Here is a 21,106-nt window from a genome sequence, read left to right on the forward strand (position 1 = left end):
GAGGAACCATCCTTTTCAACCTGCTGTGAAATCCCATCTGTTTTCCTTGGTGGCAGCAGCAGCTTTCAGGGAAGAGCCGCTGCTCTGTCACCCACGTTACGGATGGGGCGGAAAACTGCCGGGTTGGGAGCGTCTGCAGCCAAAAATCCAGGGAATTATTACGGATGACAAACGCTTCCCGTTATCCCCAGCTCTGCTGCCCGTCCCTCGGCAGACACCCATGGGAACACAGCTGCTCCCAGGACACAAATGAGCTGCAGGAATTCAGGGATCGAGGCAGTGCTGGGAGAAAAGTCAGGAGCTGCTTTGTGAGTTATGGTGCAGCTGCAGGATCTGCATGGGAATCACTGAACTGGGATCCTCGTCCCAGGCTGGTCAGATGAGGGCTGGAAAATGGCAACTGGATGTTAAAAAATGGAAAAACCCTTGTTGGAAACAGCAAAATTCCTACTGGGGAATAAATTTAATCTCAGCGTTGATGGGGCAGCTGAAGTAAAAGCTGAGCAGGAAAATGCTGGCTAAAGGCTGGAAGAACTTGTCTTGGCAGTGGGAGGTACTGGGGGCTGATGAAACCAACACAGCTGACGTCACTGAGTCACTGCCCTGGATCCCTGGAAGTGTCCAAGGCCAGCTTGGAGCAACCTGGGATAGTGGGAGGTGTCCCTGCCTTGAAGGTCCCTTCCCAGCCAAAGCATTCCAGGATTCTGTGATAAACAAAATACATCCCAACCTCCACCTCAGCCAAGAAAGCCACAAGGGTGGGTATCTGGGGAAATAAAAATCCTCAAAATACTTTATCAAAGATCACCTGGGTTCTTCAGGAACTCTGTTGAGCTCTGGGTTTTCAACCACCACGGTCACGAATCCATCCCAGAATGAATCCCAACAAATCCATCCCCCCACAAGGAAAGAGGATCCTGTGCAGGACTGCGTTCACTCTGCCTCAAATTACAAAAATGGGATCAAAAAGAGCATTTTGTCTGCTTTGGGCTCTGGCTTTTAACCCTTTTGCTGAGCAGGACAGGCAGCGACTTGAGGGCAACGTGCGAATTCCAGACCCAGCTCAGGTGGGCACTTGGAGACCCAGAAGGAGCAGGTTTGGGAGCAGAGCCCTGGTGTTGGCACCACGATGCTCCACACCCCCCCTGAGCAGACAGGGCCACTTTGTCCCAAGACACCTCTTTTCCACCACACTGACTTTGCCAAAAGGGTTGATTTGAGGAAAAATTCCCTGCAGAGAGGACAAAGGGCTGAGGTCAGGAGAGGACCAGAACTGCTGAAGAACATCAGCTCGTTCAGATGCTCCAAGCCCCATCCAACCCTGCCTTGGACACGTCCAGGGATGGGGCAGCCACAGCTTCTCAGAAAGAGTCATAAATAAACTGATTTTTGATTCATGCACTCCAATCCCCCACGTTTTTAAAATCCTCCATCCCAAGAAGCAGGGATGGTCTGGAGAACATCAAGGCAGCATTGAAGAGGAAAAGGAAGAGCAGAACTTGGATCTCCTGGAATCCTCTGTCCTGAAGATGCTCTGGGTGAGCTCTGTGGGCACCCACCACCCCCAGACCGTGGCATCACCACAGCCTGACCTGGCTCCCCAAACACAAAGGGGCACAGCAGGGCTGTAGGATTTCCCCCCAAACTGGGGACGCTGCTTTGGGGTTACTCCTCTGGAGGTTGAGGGAAAGGACTCCGTGTACACCGCGGTCGCTTTGGTGGGAAGCTCCACTTGATTCCTAATCGATCCTATTCCTTTTGATTCCTAAATTATCCTATTCCTTTTGATTCCTAATCGATCCTATTCCTTTTGATTCCTAAATTATCCTATTCCTTTTGATTCCTAATCGATCCTATTCCTTTTGATTCCTAAATTATCCTATTCCTTTTGATTCCTAATCGATCCTGTTCCTTTTGATTCCTAATCAATCCTATTCCATTTGATTCCTAAATTATCCTATTCCTTTTGATTCCTAAATTATCCTATTCCTTTTGATTCCTAATCGATCCTGTTCCTTTTGATTCCTAATCAATCCTATTCCATTTGATTCCTAAATTATCCTATTCCTTTTGATTCCTAAATTATCCTATTCCTTTTGATTCCTAATCAATCCTATTCCACTTGATTCCTAATCGATCCTGTTCCTTTTGATTCCCAATCGATCCTATTCCTTTTGATTCCTAATCGATCCTATTCCTTTTTAATTCCCAATCTATCCTATTCCTTTTGATTCCTAAATTTTCCTATTCCTTTTTAATTCCTGATCTATTCCTTTTGCCAGTTTTAATATAAATATAAATACATTTATAAATATAATTTTAATAGCAATACCTTAATATCACCCACAATCTCGTGTAATGCACCAGTAGTTCTTTTTGGTTTATACCCTGTAGCAATTTTGATTAAAACCTTTTCTTTGTTTTCACCCGTCTGGTCCATAAATAACTCATTTTATAAACAGACCTGATCTGTCATCCTTAAAATTCATGGGCCAAAGTCACGTTGGGTGTGGGCCACCTCCATTTACATCACTACCAAAACTCTGAGCCTGAGGCAGAGCAGAAATTCCCCCTCGACCCGTGACCAAGCCAAGGGCAGGGGTGGTTGGGCTCTTACGTTCGCACTCCTCCACGTCCAGGTTGAACTGGTGCAGGGCCCCCAGCGTGAGCTGCCTCACCTCGGCCTCCAGCAGCAGCTGCAGCAGCGACGTCGAGAGGTGTTTGCAGGCCGACATGCAGGCGGTCTGGGCCACCTTCCCCTGCAGGGACAAACGGACACTCGTCAGGGCCACCAGCAGACAAAGCCACCAGAGACCTTCTCCAGACCAGCCTCCTCAGTTACAGCCACCAGAGACCTTCTCCAGACCAACCTCCTCAGTTACAGCCACCAGAGACCTTCTCCAGACCAGCCTCCTCAGTTACAGCCACCAGAGACCTTCTCCAGACCAGCCTCCTCAGTTACAGCCACCAGAGACCTTCTCCAGACCAACCTCCTCAGTTACAGCCACCAGAGACCTTCTCCAGCCCAACCTCCTCAGTTACAGCCACCAGAGACCTTCTCCAGACCAGCCCAGCCTCCACATGTTCCATCTGTGATGGGATCTTCCCACAGAGCTCAATGTCACCACCGCCTTCTTCCAAGGGACTCCCCTCTGGAAGTGCCCATGGCTGAGGGAAAGGTTAGGCCTTGCTGGGTGCAGCCTGGGAGAAGCTCAAATTCTCCCAAAGCTGGGGGAGCTTTGGGGTGCTCAGAGCTCAAAGTGCTCTCGTCACGTCCTAACGCGGGCAAGACAACATCGCACCGATTATCAGAGAACCACGGAACGTTCGCGTTGGAAGGGACCCTACAGCCCATCTCATCCCACGGGCCCAGGGTGCTCCAAGCCCTGTCCAACGTGGCCTGGACACTTCCAGGGACACTCTCTACGGCAGGTGGGACTGCACCATGAATTAAACCCATAGAAACAGGGAAATCCTTTGGCACAAGAGCGGGATTTTGCACAAGCGCTCAGGCTGACAGCACAGGGAACGATCCCGATGCCTGCGTGGGCAACCCCACCAGGGTGGTTTGGATCGTGGTGCTGCCCTGAAAACAGCTCCAGCAGGAGATTATGTTCTCAAACGCTCACAAAAGACTCCTAACATGCTTTTCTGACACCCAGGCGTGGCTTAGGAGCTCCCACCGACTTTTACAAGCGCTTTACAAGCTGTGTTTAAACTGGGATTAAACGCGGAGTTTACGCCGCGTTTCCAGCTCTGCACCGCCGGTTTTGTTACGGCGACACGGCAACGTTTGATGCCTGCGCTGGGAAGGTTTTTTTCCCAGCTCTGCAAAGTTGGTTTGGGTCTTCAGGCCACATTCATCTTCAGCAGGAGGGGAAAAATGCATTTTTTATTTAAAAAAGGAGCCGAGCCGTGCGTTGCAGGGCAGGATGCTCCATCTCCCGCTCGCTGCCGCTCCCAGGCTCCGCAGCGTCCATCACTCACCTCCCAACAAACACCTGCACCAAAATGAAGATGAAGCATGGCAACCATAAAGTTTAGCAGAGCTCTGGGGTTTTTTCTTTGCTTTTCATCATTTGTTTGTGCTTTTCTGACACGTTGGGTTATTTAAAACCCCGCTCGTGCCAATTCCTCATCCCCGAAAGCTGCGGGAAGTGCGGCGCTGCCCGGCTGCGATTTTTCTTCATTACTTGCCACAGACACTGAGTTTTTGCTGTGGCTGAGGAGTTTTGACAGAAGCCTGGAATATCCTGAGTTCAGAGGGACCCACAGGATCACGGATCCAACCCCTGTTCCTGCCCAGACCCCCCAACAGCCCCACCCTGGGCATCCCTGGCAGCGCTGCCCAAACACTCCTGGAGCTCTGGCAGCCTCGGGGCCGTGCCCATTCCCTGGGGAGCCTGGGCAGTGCCCAGCACCCTCTGGGGGAAGAACCTTCCCTGATATCCAAACCGACCCTGCCCTGACACAGCTCCAGCCCTTCCCTGGGTGCTGTCCCTGTCACAAAGATCGGAGCTGCCCCACAAGGGGTAAATCCCAGTGGGTCTCCCCTGAGCCTCCTCTGCTCCAGCTGGACAATCCAAGTGCCCTCAACCTCTCCACGTGTCATTGAGATGCCCCAGATGGAAGCAGAGGATGGGAAATCAAAGGTCTGCCACCAAGCCCTGGGGCCAAGACCCTGCTGAGGACAGGGGACAGGGCTCCTGACCCTTCCTGGAAGAGAAGGAGAAAATCCCAAGAGGAGCTCATGCTCCACATCAGGGGGAATTTGCAGAGGGCTGTAACCCCTGGAGAAGCCTTGGAGGTTCTCGCCCCCAGGTGAATCATGGAATGGGTTGGGTTGGATCTTAAATCCCATCCCATTCCCACCCCATCCATGGGCAGGGACACCTCCCACCATCCCAGGCTGCTCCAAGCCCCAGTGTCCAGCCTGGCCTTGGACATTCCCAGGGATCCAGGGGCAGCCCCAGCTGCTCTGGCAATTCCAGCCCAGCCCCTGCCCACCCTCCCAGCCAGCAATTCCTTCCCAACATCCCAGCCCAAGCTCCCCTTTCCCACTGGGAAGCCATTCCCTGCCTCCTGTCCCTCCAGCCCTTGGCCCCAGTCCCTCTGCAGCTCTCCTGGAGCCCCTTGAGGCCCTGCAAGGGGCTCGCAGCTCTCCCTGCCTCCTTCCCTTCTCCAGGGGAACACCCCTCAAGACGAACTCCATGAGTTTCCCACGTGCTCACCTCTCCAGCCTGCCCAGGTCCCAGTGGATGCCCTCCGTTCCCACACCACGCAAAGGAAAATCCCCAGGAAGGTTTTCTGTCCCCACTGACCAAAACTGAAGAGGAACTGCCCTGTGACCCCCCAAGAACACACGGAGGTACCTGAAGGGTGACCCACACCTGCCCTGGGCACCAACCCCTGCTCAGGCAAAGAGTGAATGAGAAATGACACTGAGGGGTTGCAAAAGAGCCAACACTTGGGATGAAAGGTCACATCATGAAGTCCCAAATGGGGAAAATGGGATGGGAAAAGTAATTTAATCATCAGGGCTCGGCAGCACCACGGCTCTGCAAGGCTTCCCCCCGTGGAAGTGGCACTTCAGGATGTTCTTTATGGGAACGTTCTCCCAGGACTTGTTGCAGAGGTGGCAAAGGGAATCCAAACAAGCCCAGGAACAGCTTCTGGCTCAGCCTGCCCTCCTCCTGCCTTTTCCACACAGGATTAAGCCAGGCCTAAAACTGTTTCAGGTGCAAATGTCCATGGTCCACACTCTGAACCTGAATCTTCTCAGGCCAGCTGAGAACACTTTTATTTCTGTTATTCTTGAGCTTCAAACACCTGAAACTCTTTTCTTTAAAAAATACTCAGTTTTTCCTCTTAAAGAACACATGGATGCCTCACACTTTAGATCCAGTATTATCTGAAGAAAAGCAAAAGAATATGGAATTATTTCTTCTGCCTTTTGAGCCTGAATCCCTTTTCCCCTTGTATTTATTATCAGAGAACTCGGAGATGCCACAGGGCTTTCAATCACGGTGTTAAATGCCTGCTCAGAGAACAGAAGGCACCACCAGGGATGAGCAGCAGCTCCTGCCCTGGGCACCGAGATTTAAAACCCTCCCAGAATTTATGGGTTCCACTCCTTATAAATAAGACCGAACTTAATCCTTTCCTGCCTCACCCCTGCGCCCCACGAGTTACAGCAGCTCCTTATGAAGTCAGCCATGGCTCGTGAACATCAATTTCAGGCTATTTCCCCAGGAATACAGTGGGAAATCTGCTGGATAAGCAGCTGCTGCTGACAGGAGACAAACGAGCGCGTGGCCGCTGATCCATCAGCGCTAATAAGCCGCTGCCGCAGCTGAAGGCCGGTTGTATTCCCGCTTGGAGCGGCCGGGGCTGGCAGGAATCGAGCACATCCTCCTGCCACAGATGCCCATCTCGGCTCTTCGGAGCTCCTTTGCGACGCAGTTTCACCCCACGGCGCTGGGGCTTTTCCGTGGGTCGTGCTGGGGTTTTCCTGCAGCGCTGGAAGAGCCGGACCCGCCGGCCCTGCTGCGGGACCCGCGGAGCCGAGCCCGGCACAGCCCCGACCCTCCCGAAACCCTCGCCCGCCCCACCCTCGGCGGCGGTGCCGGGACTTGTGCCTTGGCACGGAGCGGGGAGCTCCGAGATGTCATCCCAGACGTCGCCGCTCCTGGAGAAGCCCGCGGGCTGCTCCGAGGAGCCGCTGCGCTCAGCCGGGACGGCTCCGAGCCCGCGCTAATTCCCGGATGATTTTCGGGAGCGTGGCAGAACCAGGGGCACTCCCAAAGGCTGTCCCCGTGCCAGCGCCCCGGGCAATATCGCTGGTGACGTCCTGATCCCGCTCCCCGGCGTGGCTCCAGCCCGGCTCCGGCGCTGTCTGGGTTTCAGGAACAACCTGCCCGGACACCCCGGTCCCTCCAGCTCAGGAACAATTTGTTCAAAGAGCAGGGTGAGATCTGGACACGGAGCAAAGAGCAGGAATGCGACCACGGCCTGAGCTCTCTGCAGGGAAAGGGGGAAACAAACACCTCAAAGGCACCAACTGCTCCTTTACCAACTGGGCAGAAAACTGAGGAGCTCCAAACCACGCGAAGCAATCCCAGAACAGCTCTGTAGGGTCACTCATTATTTAAGAGCTTTGCAAATCCCATTAAAACCTGAATTCGCACTGGGGAGAACAGGGATCACAGGTGAAAGTTGACAGATCTCCACGGTCAAGATGCCCAAACACCTCCTTGGTCCAGCCTCAGTCAAACAAAGCCATTCCGAGGGTGTCATCCAAGCAAAATCCATGGATTTATTGCTTTGCAGCTCAATCCGTTTGTAACCAGATTCCTGGCAACAAATCCCTCTGTCCACGGCTCCTGAGGGAACCTCGGGGTTCCCGTGACACCTCCCAAGGTGACGCCCGTGCCACGCAGGGTCCCTCTGGACACACGGGAAGGATCCAGAAAGTTCCCTGTGGCCATTCCAAGCACTGAAAGGGAGGAGCCAAACTCCAAAGCTCTCCCAGAGATGCAGCCAAGGGGCTCCTACCGGAGCACGTCACCACGGGATCCCTGAGGCTGGAAAAGCCCTCCAGGATCGCCGAGCCCCAGCCGTGCCCGATGCCCGGAGCACTGAGTGCCACCTCCAGGGCCGGGGACTCCAAACCTCTCTGGGCACTTCCAAAGCCCAACGTCCATCGCTACCCTCCACCAAGGCCATCCTACTTGAGGAGATCAGCCATGAAATCCTCTATTTCCACCCGTATCCCGTCCCTGGGCAGAGAGGGAAGGCTCTGGATTCCCAGGAGCAGCCCCCTCAGGGGAAGGGCCGCACGGAGGCTCCGGAGCCGGCCCTGCTGCCGGCAGCGTTTGTTTAGAAATGGCCAATCTGTTACCAATTAGGGAGAGGAAACGCCGAGAGGCTGCCTTGTTAATTAAGGAACTGGCTATCAAAGGACTCATTAAGAGCTACTGAAATGGAATGGTTGTTCAAATAAATACCCATTAATCTTCACGTGCAATCAGGAACACGCTGCCAGTCCCCACCACCCCGCAAGGAGCACCTCTGGCTGTCACGGAATCGTGGAATGGGTTGGGATGGGCCTGAAGGATCAGCCAGGTCCACCCCTGACACCTCCCACAGTCCCAGGCTGCTCCGAGCCCTGTCCCAGCCGTGCAGGCTGCCAGGGATCCAGCCACAGCTGCCCTTCACCTGGTGGGGCCTCCTGCACTTCCCCTGGCCCAAGCCAGGTGGGATTTGGCCCTGGAATGCAAACCCAGGTGCTGCTGCAGCACGGAGAAGCCTCCCACCGACTCTCCGAGGAACTGGCACAGCGCTCCCGTGGGGAACAGAGCCTGACGGGCTCCAAGTGCTCTCAGCGTTTCCAATTTATCTTTTTTACTTTGTGCTACCAACAGAATTCCTTCTCCATCCGCAACCAGCATCAGGACTGACTTAAGGATATTTAGATGTACAAATCCAGGGACTGCAGACAGCAGAAAAGTGGGCCAAAACCTGGGAATTCTTCGGTACTAAATGTACCATTTTCTATAAACACCACCAGTTGTCCCAATAATTTCAACACCGAATTTCCTGACTTTCCCAATCCATAAGGCAGCGCTGGGATGTTTTGCAGAGGATGGAAACGTGATGGGGAAATAATGAGCAATTGTTTGGTAGCACAAACCCGAGGATAATCCCAGCGGATCCTCTCTGTGTGGCCACGGATGGAGACTTCAGACCCTGCAGACCTCCCAGGGCTCAGCTCCTGCTCCAGAGGCCTCTGGATCCCCTGGCTGCCCCAAATCCCCCTAAACTGGGGGCAAATTCAGTAAATCAGCTCTGGAAATTTTTCCTGCTTGCCCGTGCCGTCCTGATTTGCCTTTTTAAAAAAAAAAAACACTTCTGCACTCACTGAAGATGGCAAAAAAACCCCAAACCATCACCCAAAAACACGAACACTTCCCAAAACAAATGAACGATGAGTACTTGCACTTTTTAAAAATATTTTTAAGAGGTTTACTTAAAAAATAAACCTTTCATTAATTGCCCAGAAATCCATTTTCAACTGGACAAAGTGGGGCTTTTTGGAGGTTTTTTGTTGGATTTTTTTTTTCTGGTTTGTTTCGGGTGTTTTCAGCTTTGTTTTAGTTAAAAAAAAACCCACACAAAACCAAACAAAACCCCTACCAAAAAAAAGACAACCCAAAAGCTGTGGATCTGCACTCAAGATCCTGCAAATAAAAGGGTCTCCGGGACAAAGGGGTCCAAAGGAACAAGGGAGAGCCCCAAACAAGGAGACCCCAAGCCCAACTGATGTATCTGGCTGGTTGTCAACGTCACCCCGAGCTTGGTGGCCTCCAAAGGTGTTCCCTGGAGGCTGGAGCTCAGCTGGCACCAAGCACCGCCTTGGCCACACCACCTCCAAGTCCACATCCCAAATGAACCCAGCAGGTATCAAGAAAACTCTCAGCTAATGAATTCTATTTACTCGGCTTTGCAGCACACTCACGAAGAAGAAGAAATCCCTGTTTTGTCCCTAATTGTTATTTTTTATGGAAGGAGGGCAGGAGCAGAGCAGCTCCTGGTTCCAGCTGTGGCCTGGGCTCTGTGACCCCGCGGTGACGGCGCGTGGGGGACGCGAGGGGCGGCTGACGTTTGGCCACTAACGGGCCCCGGGTCGCCGGTTTGATCCCTGGCTCTGAGGGGTTCTCCCAGGAGCTGGACACTGGAGCCCCTGCGTGGATTTACGGGGCTGGAAAAAGGGGCTGGAGCCAAGTCAGGAGGTGATGTTCCCACGGGTTTGGGATCTGCCGTGGAAAAGAAGAAGGAGGGAAAGCTTCCAGCCAAGGTTGGCTGGTGGGTCAGGGCTCCTGGGCACACGGGAATGGCTGCTGGAGGAAAGGACATTCCTCAGCCTTGGAGCCATGGAATGCTCCCCAGCCTTAGACCAACGGGATGCTCCTCAGCCTTGGAGCCATGAGATGGATGCTCCTCAGCCTTGGAGCCATGGGATGGATGTTCCTCAGCCTTGGAGCCATGGGATGGATGTTCCTCAGCCTTGGAGCCATGGGATGGATGTTCCTCAGCCTTGGAGCCATGGGATGGACATTCCTCAGCATTGGGAGCCATGAGATGGATGTTCCTCAGCCTTGGAGCCATGGGATGGATGTTCCTCAGCCTTGGAGCCATGGGATGGATGTTCCTCAGCATTGGGAGCCATGGGATGGACATTCCTCAGCATTGGGAGCCATGAGATGGATGTTCCTCAGCCTTGGGAGCCATGGGATGGATGTTCCTCAGCCTTGAATCCATGGGATGGACATTCCTCAGCATTGGGAGCCATGGAATGGATGTTCCTCAGCATTGGGAGCCATGGAATGGATGTTCCTCAGCATTGGGAGCCATGGGATGGATGTTCCTCAGCATTGAGAGCCATGGGATGCTCCTCAACCTTGGGAGCCATGGGATCCTCCTCAGTGCTGGGCCAATGGGATTCTCCTCAGCCTTGGATCCACAGAATATTCCTCAGCCTTGGGAGCCATCTTCCTCAATGTTGGAGCCAGGGGATGCTGCTCAACCTTGGACCCATGGGGTGCTCCTCAGCCTTGGACCCATGGGGTGCTCCTCAGCCTTGGATCCATGGAAAACTCTGAGCCTTGGAGCTCCTGATGCCCAGACTCAGGAAAAGAGAGGCAGAGGCTGCTCACACGTTTCTTTGGGAAGGCGTCCTGGATTCCGCACACACTGGGACGCGTGGAATGGCCAACGTCACTGCCACCGTGACAACAGCGTCCCTTCCAACAGCCCCAGCACCCATCCTGCCATTCCCAGCTGATGGGACACGCACCCATGGCCCCATTTCCCAGCAATGGGAAGGGCCTCTTCCGCCCGGGATGTGCCGTTCCAGACGTGATCCCATGAACCGGAGTTGCTGGTTTGGGAGGAGGACAGGTGCTTTGGAGGGATGACCCTTGGGCTGGGAGCAAGGCAAGCTGTGGTCACCCACGGAAGAACCCTCGGTGCCATCAGCAAATCGCCAGATTTCAACAAAGTGTCACCGCTGGAGCTTTTCCTGAGTAAAACTGGGATTTTAGTCTTGACTTTGACCATCCCTATCTCAGTTCAGGAGACAACTTCCCAGCAGGAAACACCTCACATTCACCACGGAAAACCCACGGGGAGCAGCACCGATTAACCCAGTTCCGAGTGGAATTTGCCTCCTGCAAAGACCAACTCAACTGGGACACTCCAAAGAGCCGAAAGTGGAGCTGCTCCCACCAACCTGGAAGGCCCCATCCCCTGCCTGACCCGGGATCTCTCCCGAACTCCTGTGGAAGGTGAGCCTGTTTTAGTGGCTACATTCCAGAGGTGTGGAAAAAACTCCACAAAGGGCTGTCCTTTGCCAGAGGCAAACACTGCCCACCTGGATGATACTTTGGGAAAACGGGATCCGACAACAGGACCAACACACGGCAGAGCTGAGCTCCCAACAGAAGCTCAGGGACAACCGGACAAATTTAAAAAAAAAAAAATAAAAGGAAAAGGGGGAAGAAAAGCAAATCCAACAATTATCCTCACCACACCAAAAATAACCCAGCCACTGCAGCCCGACACAAACCCCTGACATTCCAATAAAAGAGGGAAAACCCTCGGCTGTGTCCGAGATGCCCAAGGTCAACAGCTGGAAGTATTTTGGCTGGAGCTGGGGGAAGCTCAAGGCAGAGGGAAATCGCACTGGGGGTGATGGTCACAACCAGCTCCCGCAGACAGCTCTGAAAGGGGCTTTTATTAAAAATATTTAATGCAGTTTTATCCAGTTTGGGGCTTTTTTGGGGGGGTTCTTTAATGATTTGTGGAGTAAGTTGCTCCATGGAAAGGCTTTTCCTCCGAAGGAATCATGAGGTCATGGCACCATGAGAAGGCTGAGAAGCAGAAGCAAAAACACCTAACAGCAAAAGCACAAATCAAGGAGTTTGCAGGCACGGAAAATCGTGGGATTCGGGATATCAGAGGCTCTGGGATAAGAGCAGGCACAGACACAGGGTTTGTCCCTCTGTCAGAGTCAGCAAGCGACTTCTGCTGCATTATTTCTGTTAAATAGGGAACTAAATAAACAGGAGGAAGGGCAGGGGGCGGGCAAGGGAAGCACCTCAGGGTGCAGCTTCTCTGAAGCCTTAAAGAGCCCCAAAGCGGGCACAGATCTCCTCTGGAAGCTCCACGGTTTGGAGCAAAGCTGGGCAGCTGCTGGGGGGAATTGGGATGTGCACGTATCCAAAAATCCAAGGAAACAGAAGATTTCGTGATCGCCGTCTTTTTCCTTGTCCAACATCCGAAGGCAGGGCAGGGTGCTTTTAGTTAAGTGGTTTTTGGGAGTCAAGAGCATGGAAATTGTTGGGTGCAGAGCCTGGCTCACCCAGAACGAGCTGGAGCATCCGGCTGCTCTCTGGGCTCCTGGGATGCTGCAGGATCTCTCCAAGGAGCTCCACACCAGCCATGGGTGGGAAAAGTTCCTGCCAGTCCAGGTTGGGGGTGGGGCAGCACCACAGCTTGAGAAGCCCTAGGAATTACAGGCTTTATCCTTATTTGCCACCGGGTTTAACTGCGGCCACTCAAGAACCACCTGATCCCAACTCTCGCGCCAGGCTGGAAGTTGAGACTGGCATCAAAATCACGGAATCCTCAAATGGTTTGGGTTGGAAAAGACCTTAAAGCTCATCCCATTCCATCCCCAGCCATGGCAGGGACACTTTCCACTGTCCCAGGCTACTCCAAGCTCCGTCCAACCTGCCCTTGGGCACTGCCAGGGATCCAGGGGCAGCCCCAGCTGCTCTGGGAATTCCATTCCAGGGCCTCCCCATCCGCACAGGGAAGAATTCCTTCCCAATATTCCAGGTAAATCTCCCCTCTTTCAGCTTGAAGCCAAAATGTACACAAGGAGCTTGAAGTAGCCTTCATTTTTTTGGTGCTATTCGTGTCTCCCAAGGCTCTCTCCTGGTCCCTGTGTCCAGGATCCGAGACTTTCCCAGTTCCTTGATGCAAAGCAGAGCCGTGGCCCGGCCACGATCGGAGCGCGCGGCTCCAAACTGGAACGAGCGAGACCAAAAAAAAGAAAAAAAAAGAGGACATATTTCATCCTCCTCTTTTGTGGCTTTTATTTTCTTTTGTATTCGCTTTGGGAATAACATTCTTTCCATTGGGAAGAGCCTGATTTTCCATTAAATACAAAGCAGCTGCCATTTTGGAAACAAAAAGCTGATTAAATACAGATCCATTTTTTATTTTTTCCCTCACTTACGAAGAGCAAGAACCACGTTTGTTTCTGCTGATTTATCGGGGCAAAGCTGCCAATTACAGCAGCAGGAAAACTTAAAGGCAAGGACTTGAATCGCTCCATCTTCCCGAAATCATGTTGTAATTATAATTCGATGCCAGAGAAAAGGGGAGAGATGCAGAAGTTTGGAGCGCTTGCCCTCCCTCTGGGACAGTGACCCCGGGGGTTCCTCACCCTCTGCACACACAGGGATGCTCCAGATTCCCCACTGACGCAGATCCCAGCCCGTTGGGATGCCGGGGGAAGGCTCAGCACGTTGGGGTGACGCGCGGGGCCTGGAGGAGACACAACCGCTGCCCCACTGCGGGCCCAGATGTTGAACAGACTGGAAAAAAGGATGAGCTCCAAGGAAAAATCCCAACCCACCCACTCCATTGCTACTCCATGAGCCAGCAAAGCTCAATCCAAGAGATTTTTCCAAGCAGACCCGAGTGACCAACAGAAGAAGCGTCCGAACCTTCAGCTCATTTTGTCTTTTCCTGAAAACTGAATCATATCTTAAATTTCCATGTCAAAACCGAGGTGTTCTAGCTAAAAACCAGGGAGAAGATGGATGAAACAGGCAGATGGGGAAAGCTGTAGGAATTAGTGACTGGTTTGTAATTAACCCATCAGGTTCTCCTGATTTACTGCCCTTCGTGAAACCCAACAAAAAACTCCAGAGGATCACAAGAATTCCAGAAGGATCTGCACTTTGAAACGCTCTTCCCGCTCCTGCTATCCCATCTACCCAAGGCTGCAAGATCCAGGGAAAACATTTGTGGAAAGGCACTCTGTGATGGTCACAAAATCATTTTCACCCACACTGATGGCATCAACCAGGTGGCTCCCAGCTCTAAACAATGATCCCAAGCACCCGACTTTTCCATGCACCCTCAAGTCTCCCCTGCACAGGGACCCCAAAAGATGCTGCATTTGGAGGTTTGGGCTGCTCCCATGGACAGGTTGAGGAAGGTGTGGAGAGCTCTGGAAGCTGTTCACGGATGTCCCTTTGCACATTCCCAACTTAAGAGCCTCGGAAGAGCAGCGGAGGAAACAAGAGGAAATTGCAAATCCCATGATTTCCAGTAAATTTCCTAAAGGGTGAAAAAACCCCAACCCAAACTTTATCTCCTGGCAGGATTTTTGGAAGGTCCAGGCTGAGGCTCTGGAAGGAGAAGGCACGTTTGGATTCCGTGTGCCAGGGCTGGAATTCTGGCTGCCAAATTCCCTGTGCCACACGTCCTTTATGGACGGAGGTGCAGGCAACAGAAAGCATCTGACAGCTTCACCAATCCCAAAATTCCACACCAGCCACGCTGAGGTGGATCCACAGAGGGAATGACACCTATGGAAGCACAGCCTGGTTTAAAGGATTTATGGGATTGGGCATTTTGGCTTCCATTAATTTTCCAGCTGCTGAAAGCAGACAAGGAAACCATGGAATTCCAGATAAGCCAGCTTAGCCAAACTCGAGTTTACAGAGCTGCTGGGTTAATCAGGGGTCAGCCTGCCCCATCCACAAAATCCATGGGATTTGGACACTCTGCTCCTTGTTTAAAGCACCACCAGCTCCTGTTTTGACCCCTCCATCCTAGCAAATATTTGGGATTTTGAAGACACTTGGGAAAGCCAGGAAAGGGCTGCTCCAGCCACCAGCCCATCTTCTCCCCCTCAAGTCATCCATGTTTTAAGGGAATTTGGCCCAACTTTCAGGCCAAGCAATCCCCTAAAAGACTTGGATCACCTCTGGAGTGGAAATCCCCTGAGCCCCTGACGTGGAGGATCCTGGATGCTGCTCATGCCCTGTCCATGCCTGCATCCCACTTTTTCCACCTTTTAGACTTCCAGGAACAGCCACAACAACTTCCCACCGGACAAATGAAACTCTGCTAAAATTCCTCCTTTGTCCTGCTACTTTGTGCAATCCCATTTTTATTGTTCCCCCTCTTTCAGACGGACACGGACTCCTTCCGTGATTTATTCCCACCAATTAATCCCGACTACGTGGAGAACAGAAAATTAGGAGGGATGAAAGGAAAACCGGGATCTGTTGCCGTTAAGAACAAACCCGACTAAGAGCAGGCTGGCAAAGCCCCTCCATATAAAGGGATTACTCCATCCCTGACCCTTTCCAGGGGACCTCCAGGTATTATTTTCCATTGATTTACCTTAATGAAAGTAATGCCCCCCTCTCCATAGGAAGCTGACTCCAGAGCTGTCTAGGCACTGGATCCAATTAAAGGAATAAATACATCTGGCTTCTAAACGGCTCCAAGTCTGGAAAAGCCAGAGGGAAAAGGGCTTTTTGCATCTCTCCCTCTTGGGCTACGCCCTGAGGACACCACGGAGGATGGTTGACATCCAACACCGCTCCTGGAAACCCCTGGCTGCAGGGAACGCCTGGAGCATCCCGGCTGCTCCGCGGCTCCGACGCAGCTTTGATGGGAGCCGGCCTGGGATTGCTTTAACGAGGCTCCATCTCTCCAGGAGCTGGCGTTGATTTGAGGCCTCGGTGTTGACTTAGAAGCCCCCCAGGTGCCTGGAGCCTGCAAATACTCCAGGCTTAGCTAGGCTCAGTTTCCAGGGAAAGGGGCGCAAGCATCCCACCGGAGCAGGGAATATCAGTCGGCATTCCCATGAAAAGCAGGGAATAAAGGCTGGAAAGCAGAAGCAGGGTCCAGGCTCTGAATGTGACAACCCCACAGAACGCCCAGGCAGGCTTTGCTGCCAGGGGCCTGGGTTTGCAGACGTGGGAATAGAGGAAACAAGGCGGCTGCAGAGCACTTTGTTTGCCGTCTATCCCTGGAAGTGCCGCGGGTTTTCCTCCCGCACATGGAACAAGCAGAGGTGACAACAATCACAGGGGGTCGCTGAACCAGAAGGAAGGTCTGAAAGGTCTCCTTGGCTATTTTTTTTTTGGTGCTAATTGGCCAAATCCAAACAGGGAGGTGGCACAAGTCAAGAATCCACATTATTTTCTGGAGAAAACCATGGAATCACGGAATGGTTCGGGTTGGAAGGGACCTTCAAGATGATCCAGTTCCAGCCCCTGCCATGGGCAGGGACACCTCCCACTATCCCAGGTGGCTCCAAGCCCTGTCCAGCCCAGCCTGGGACACTTCCACTCCAGTCTGAGGGAAGGCTTAGTGTCCAATCCCTCAAACCAGGAGGAACTTCCAGCTGGAATCCCCATGGGGATTTCTCTGAACAAGGAGTGAGGGGAGATTTTACAAACATCTCTTCTCTTTGGAGCAGAGGATCCCATCAAGCTTTCCCTAATACCAGGCATTTCCCCTAATTCCCTGCAAATTTAGGTATTCCAAGGCGATAAAAGGAGCCATTTCAATGCTTTAAAATCAACGATTTAGTGACCCCTTGGGAAGGAAATCCTTCCCATCGGCTTCTGATTTATCCCAGAATTATTTATCCTATTGATTCGAACTTTTCATCCATCTTTTCCTTTCCTCCTGGCTCACACAAAGGACCTTTTCTGGTTCAACTGCCCCCCAAGCCTGGAGGTGGGAGCAGAGCAGAGCCAAGGCGCAGGACACGGCGTCCGGTACTCACCGACATGGTAGAGTGGACATCTACCTCCCCCTACAGAGGACAACACAGGAGGTCAAGGTCAAAGGCAGAAGAGAGCAAAGCAACAGGACAAAGGCAGAAAGGACCCCAAAGGTCATCAGAGGTGCCCACAACCCCCCAATGCTCCAACACGGCTCCGACAAATCAGCAAAGGATTGGAAAAGCAAAATAGGGGCTCCTGGAAGCTGCTTGGAAGAGGAGGAGGAGGAAAATAAAGTACCACAAGAGCAGTTTTGGTGTCATTAAAGTGTCACAGATCCTGGAACGGGTTGGGTTGGGAGGGAATCTTAAAGAGCATCTTGATCCAAGCCCCATCCATGGGCAGGGACACCTCCCACCATCCCAGCTGGATCCAAGCCCCAGTGTCCAGCCTGGCCTTGGGCACTGCCAGGGATCCAGGGGCAGCCCCAGCTGCTCTGGCAATTCCAGCCCAGCCCAGAATTCCTTCCCAAGATCCCATCCATCCCTGCCCTCTGGCAGTGGGAAGCCATTCCCTGGGTCCTGGCCCTCCAGGCCTTGTCCCCAGTCCCTCTCCAGCTTCCCTGTCTGCTCTCCAAGTCACCATCCCTGTTCCTCAGCAATCCCACCTGCAAGAGGTGATGGATGTCAAACCCTGGGGGTGACAGCTGGGATCAGCTCCAGCAGGACTTGCTCAGCTCTTCCAAGGGCCAGGGGAGTTATTTAAGCACAGCCTGGACTTGTGCAAACCCAGAGGTGACTCTGGTGCTCCTGAGATGTTTTCCTGATGGTTATTTTCCACTTGGGTCCCTCCCAGCGCGGCCGAGGCTGCGGTTGGTGCAAAGTTCACGGCATTTCGCTTCCATGCACAGGGCCTTGGCTTATAAATATTCCAGAGGGATTTGACTTTTCAAATAAAAACACAGGCAATCGTTCTCTTTGGAAAGAAAATAAACACTTGCAAAGCTCTTTCTACCAGAGCAAGAGCTGCCGGGGCCGTTCATTTGCGAGGGGGAAGAGATGCCAAGAGAAGGCAAAAACCATCGCGGCTCCAGCTGAAATCTGTGCCTGCCATCTGGCAAAAATAAGCAGAAAAGGGGGAAAAAAAAAAAAATAGGGAAAAAAAATTCCCCTCTGCAGAGGGTTCACACTGAAGTGCTCAACAGCAGAGGTTGGATTTGTTGGATCGCTGAAAGATTGCTTCCCCTTCCCGGGTCAGCTTCACCTCTTGACCTGCCCTGATTCCCTTCCAAAGGAGGTTATCGAGATACAAGACTAACAGAGGATTAAAGGAAACTGAAAATAAAAACAAAACACCCCCCCCTTCCCCCAGCCCCGCTCCCCTCCCCCAAGAAAACATCCTTGCTTTGTTAACCTGACAGTTCAGGGGAGGTGTTGACACAACCCTCCATCTCTGAGGAGCTTAATGTCAACAAATCAGTGTGTTTGGAGTAGCCCTGTCAATGCCATTTACATTAACTTGTCCAACAAGAAATAAAAACAACAATCAGCCATCAAAGACAAAAGGCTTTTTCAGTCATTCTTTGCAAAGTCTTAGGCTGGAAATGTTCATTTTTGGAGGCCATGGCCCTTTGCTTGCTGAAAACCAGAAACCACCTTTTTTTTTTTTTTTTTTTTTTCAGGCCTAAAATACTTTTTGTACTAATTTTTTTTTTTTCCCCTTAAAAAAAGAGGTTTTTCTTTTAAAGGAGACCCGAGCATCCCATATTAATGAGCCCCACAGCAGCAGCAGGAACCGACTCTCCCTGGTTAACGCAGGAAGAGGGCGGCCTCGGGAGCCAAATGTTAATTATGCTTTGATTCCCATCAGCGTTTTATTTGCTTGGAGACATTTTTGGGCACTTAGTGGAGCATTTTGGAATTGTGGCTCTAAACCACCATGACCATTTCATGCAGCACTGGCATGCACCAAAACCCCGGGAAGTCCTCCGTGAACTTTTCCTGCCCCCCGGCACACGCTGTCCCCACGGCACTGGTGAGGGCTCAGCGTCCCCCAGAAAACTGCAACGTGCAAATAAATTCCAGCAATTCCCAAAATCAAGTGGTTTTCATCATCTCCCACATGCCTAATCCAAAGGAAAAATTCAGAATTGCAATTCCTGCTTGAGCTCTAGAGAAAATGGAGACTCCTTAGGCCAATCCACCAGCCAGGGTTTTGGGCTGGGTTGTTTTTGCTGGGTGCCCAGAGAAATGGTGGAGGCCTCACCCCTGGAAAAATCCAAGACCAAGGCTCGGGACAACTTGATCCAGCTGATGATGTCCCCCAGGAAAGTGCAATATGCAAATAAAGTCCAGGAATTCCCAGAATCAAGTGGTTTTCTTAATTTCCCACAAAGCCTGCTCCAAAGGAAAAATTAGGGACTGAAATTCCTGCTCAAGGCCTAGAAAAAGTGGAGACTTTGGGCCACTCCACGAGCCAGGATTTTGGGCTGGGTTATTTTTGCTGGGTGCCCACAGAGGTGGTGGAGGCCTCACCCCTGGAAAAATCCAAGGCCAAGGCTCTGGACAACCGGATCCAGCTGAAGATGTCCAGAGTAGGTGACCTTTAAGGGGCCCTTCCGACCCAAACTATTCAAAACAATCGTTCTGGAATTCCCAAGAAATACAGGAAAAATTCAGCCTAAAGAGGGAAACACAAACCCTAATCCCAAAGCCTGGCTCAGATTCCTTTCAGCTCCTCTTCACCCCCTCTCCAATGTTGAGTCTCAAGGATCTTCCAAGGCCACTTGACCTGCCCCGGGGCCAGCTGGAGCCGTGACCCCAGAGAGGTTTTCCTGCAGCTCCGTCGGGACAATGGGATTACTCGGCCCCGTCACGGTGCATTTCTGCAGCCTCAGGACTTTGGGCTCTGTTCTTTTCCATGACAGGGCTTTTTGGAGGTGTAATTTTAGCCCAGCAACTCCGACAAGCCCGGGCTGAGGTTCCCTGCTGGGCAGTGGAGGCGTCATTCCAGCTGGGACAAAGGGCAGGGGAGCAGCTCCTGCCACCGCCTCCTCTCCCGACAGGGACACGCTTCCAACCAAACCTCACCTTCCAACACCAGGGGAACGCTTTTCACTTGTCCAAAATCCCACAAAGCCAACAGGAATCAGCTCTGGAAGACAGAGGCATTTCCAAACCAGACAGGAGACCGGGAATGGGTGGTGTTGCACACAGAAATGGAGGTGCTCCAAGGCTGCCTCATCCCAGGATGGGGCACAGTCCTGGAGCTCCTGGCAGTGTGGAAATCCTGGATTTTATAGGACCAGGCTGACAACTCATCTCACACAGGGCAGCAGCTCCTCTCAGACCCCAAAACTATCGTGCTTTACTTCCAATCACACCTCTGATGGACTGGGATGGGTTTGGATCAGCAGCGTAGGAACAGCTCCATCTTGTCCCCAGAACCCTGAATATCCTCCTGGAGTTGGAATTTACCCTTTCTGGAGATGTTCCCTCACCCCTCTCGCTCTTTCCTTCCCCAGCTGATGCTCATCCCACATTTTTGGTGCTTTAACAAACACCTCCATCACTTTCTGCATCACTTTGGACAACACCTTCACCTCCTGCGCTTCAGCAGCAAAGCCCAGGAATTTCAATGTGCTCCCAAATCAGCCGCTGGAAAAATCTCCTGAACCCTACAAGGATGAAAAACCTCGACACCAAAGGATCTGGAGGCCTTTGGGATGCAGCCTGGTCCTTCCTGGCTCGCTCTTACCCACCATTGCCCACAGTTTGGGTGAACCAGCAGCAACGTAAGGAAAAAAACCTCAATAAATATTAAAAAATCCCAAACCTGCAGCTCCCACAGACCTGCAGCTGCCTGAACCAGGCTGCAGCACGTTCCCAAGGTGCCTCCTCTGTCTCACCAGGCCTTGGGGAGGCTCAGGAGATCAGGGGCTGCCCAGCAAATCTGAGCTCCTCCTCAGCTGTGGCTTTTCTTACCCAGTTCTGGCAGACAAAAGGCTGCCTCCATCTGTCCTGGTGCTTTTTAGACCAATTCACGTCCTCCCAGCCTCCAAACCAACCCTGGCTGGCTCCAAAAGGAAACATTAATATTTAAGGAAGATAAATCACTCCTGGCCCACCTCATAAATCACTGTGGGCATCCCTCCCCAGCTCATCTCTGCTGCTTCATGCTCCGGTGCAGAGACCAATCTCCCTGTCAAATTCCATTACTGCCTCCTGAGTATTCTCAGCACGATGGGTGGAAGCCTCCAGGTGCTACCCCAGCCCTGTGCA

The 21,106-nt window shown here is 52.3% G+C and overlaps 1 protein-coding gene across 6 annotated transcripts in view; it reads right to left on the bottom strand.

Moving 5' to 3' along the window:
- Nucleotides 1-21,106, bottom strand: part of EXOC6B (exocyst complex component 6B) — a 264,591-nt gene that overhangs the window by 77,859 nt on the left and 165,626 nt on the right. For all 6 annotated transcript variants that reach the window (XM_082282320.1, XM_082282316.1, XM_082282318.1 and 3 more), the window contains one exon: nt 2,618-2,759. In XM_082282320.1, coding sequence (XP_082138446.1) covers nt 2,618-2,759 — 142 coding nt within the window. The remainder of the gene's footprint in view (nt 1-2,617; nt 2,760-21,106) is intronic.

The sequence above is a fragment of the Coloeus monedula genome (assembly GCF_965178545.1).
Source record: "Coloeus monedula genome assembly, chromosome: 5".
Taxonomy (NCBI): domain Eukaryota; kingdom Metazoa; phylum Chordata; class Aves; order Passeriformes; family Corvidae; genus Coloeus; species Coloeus monedula.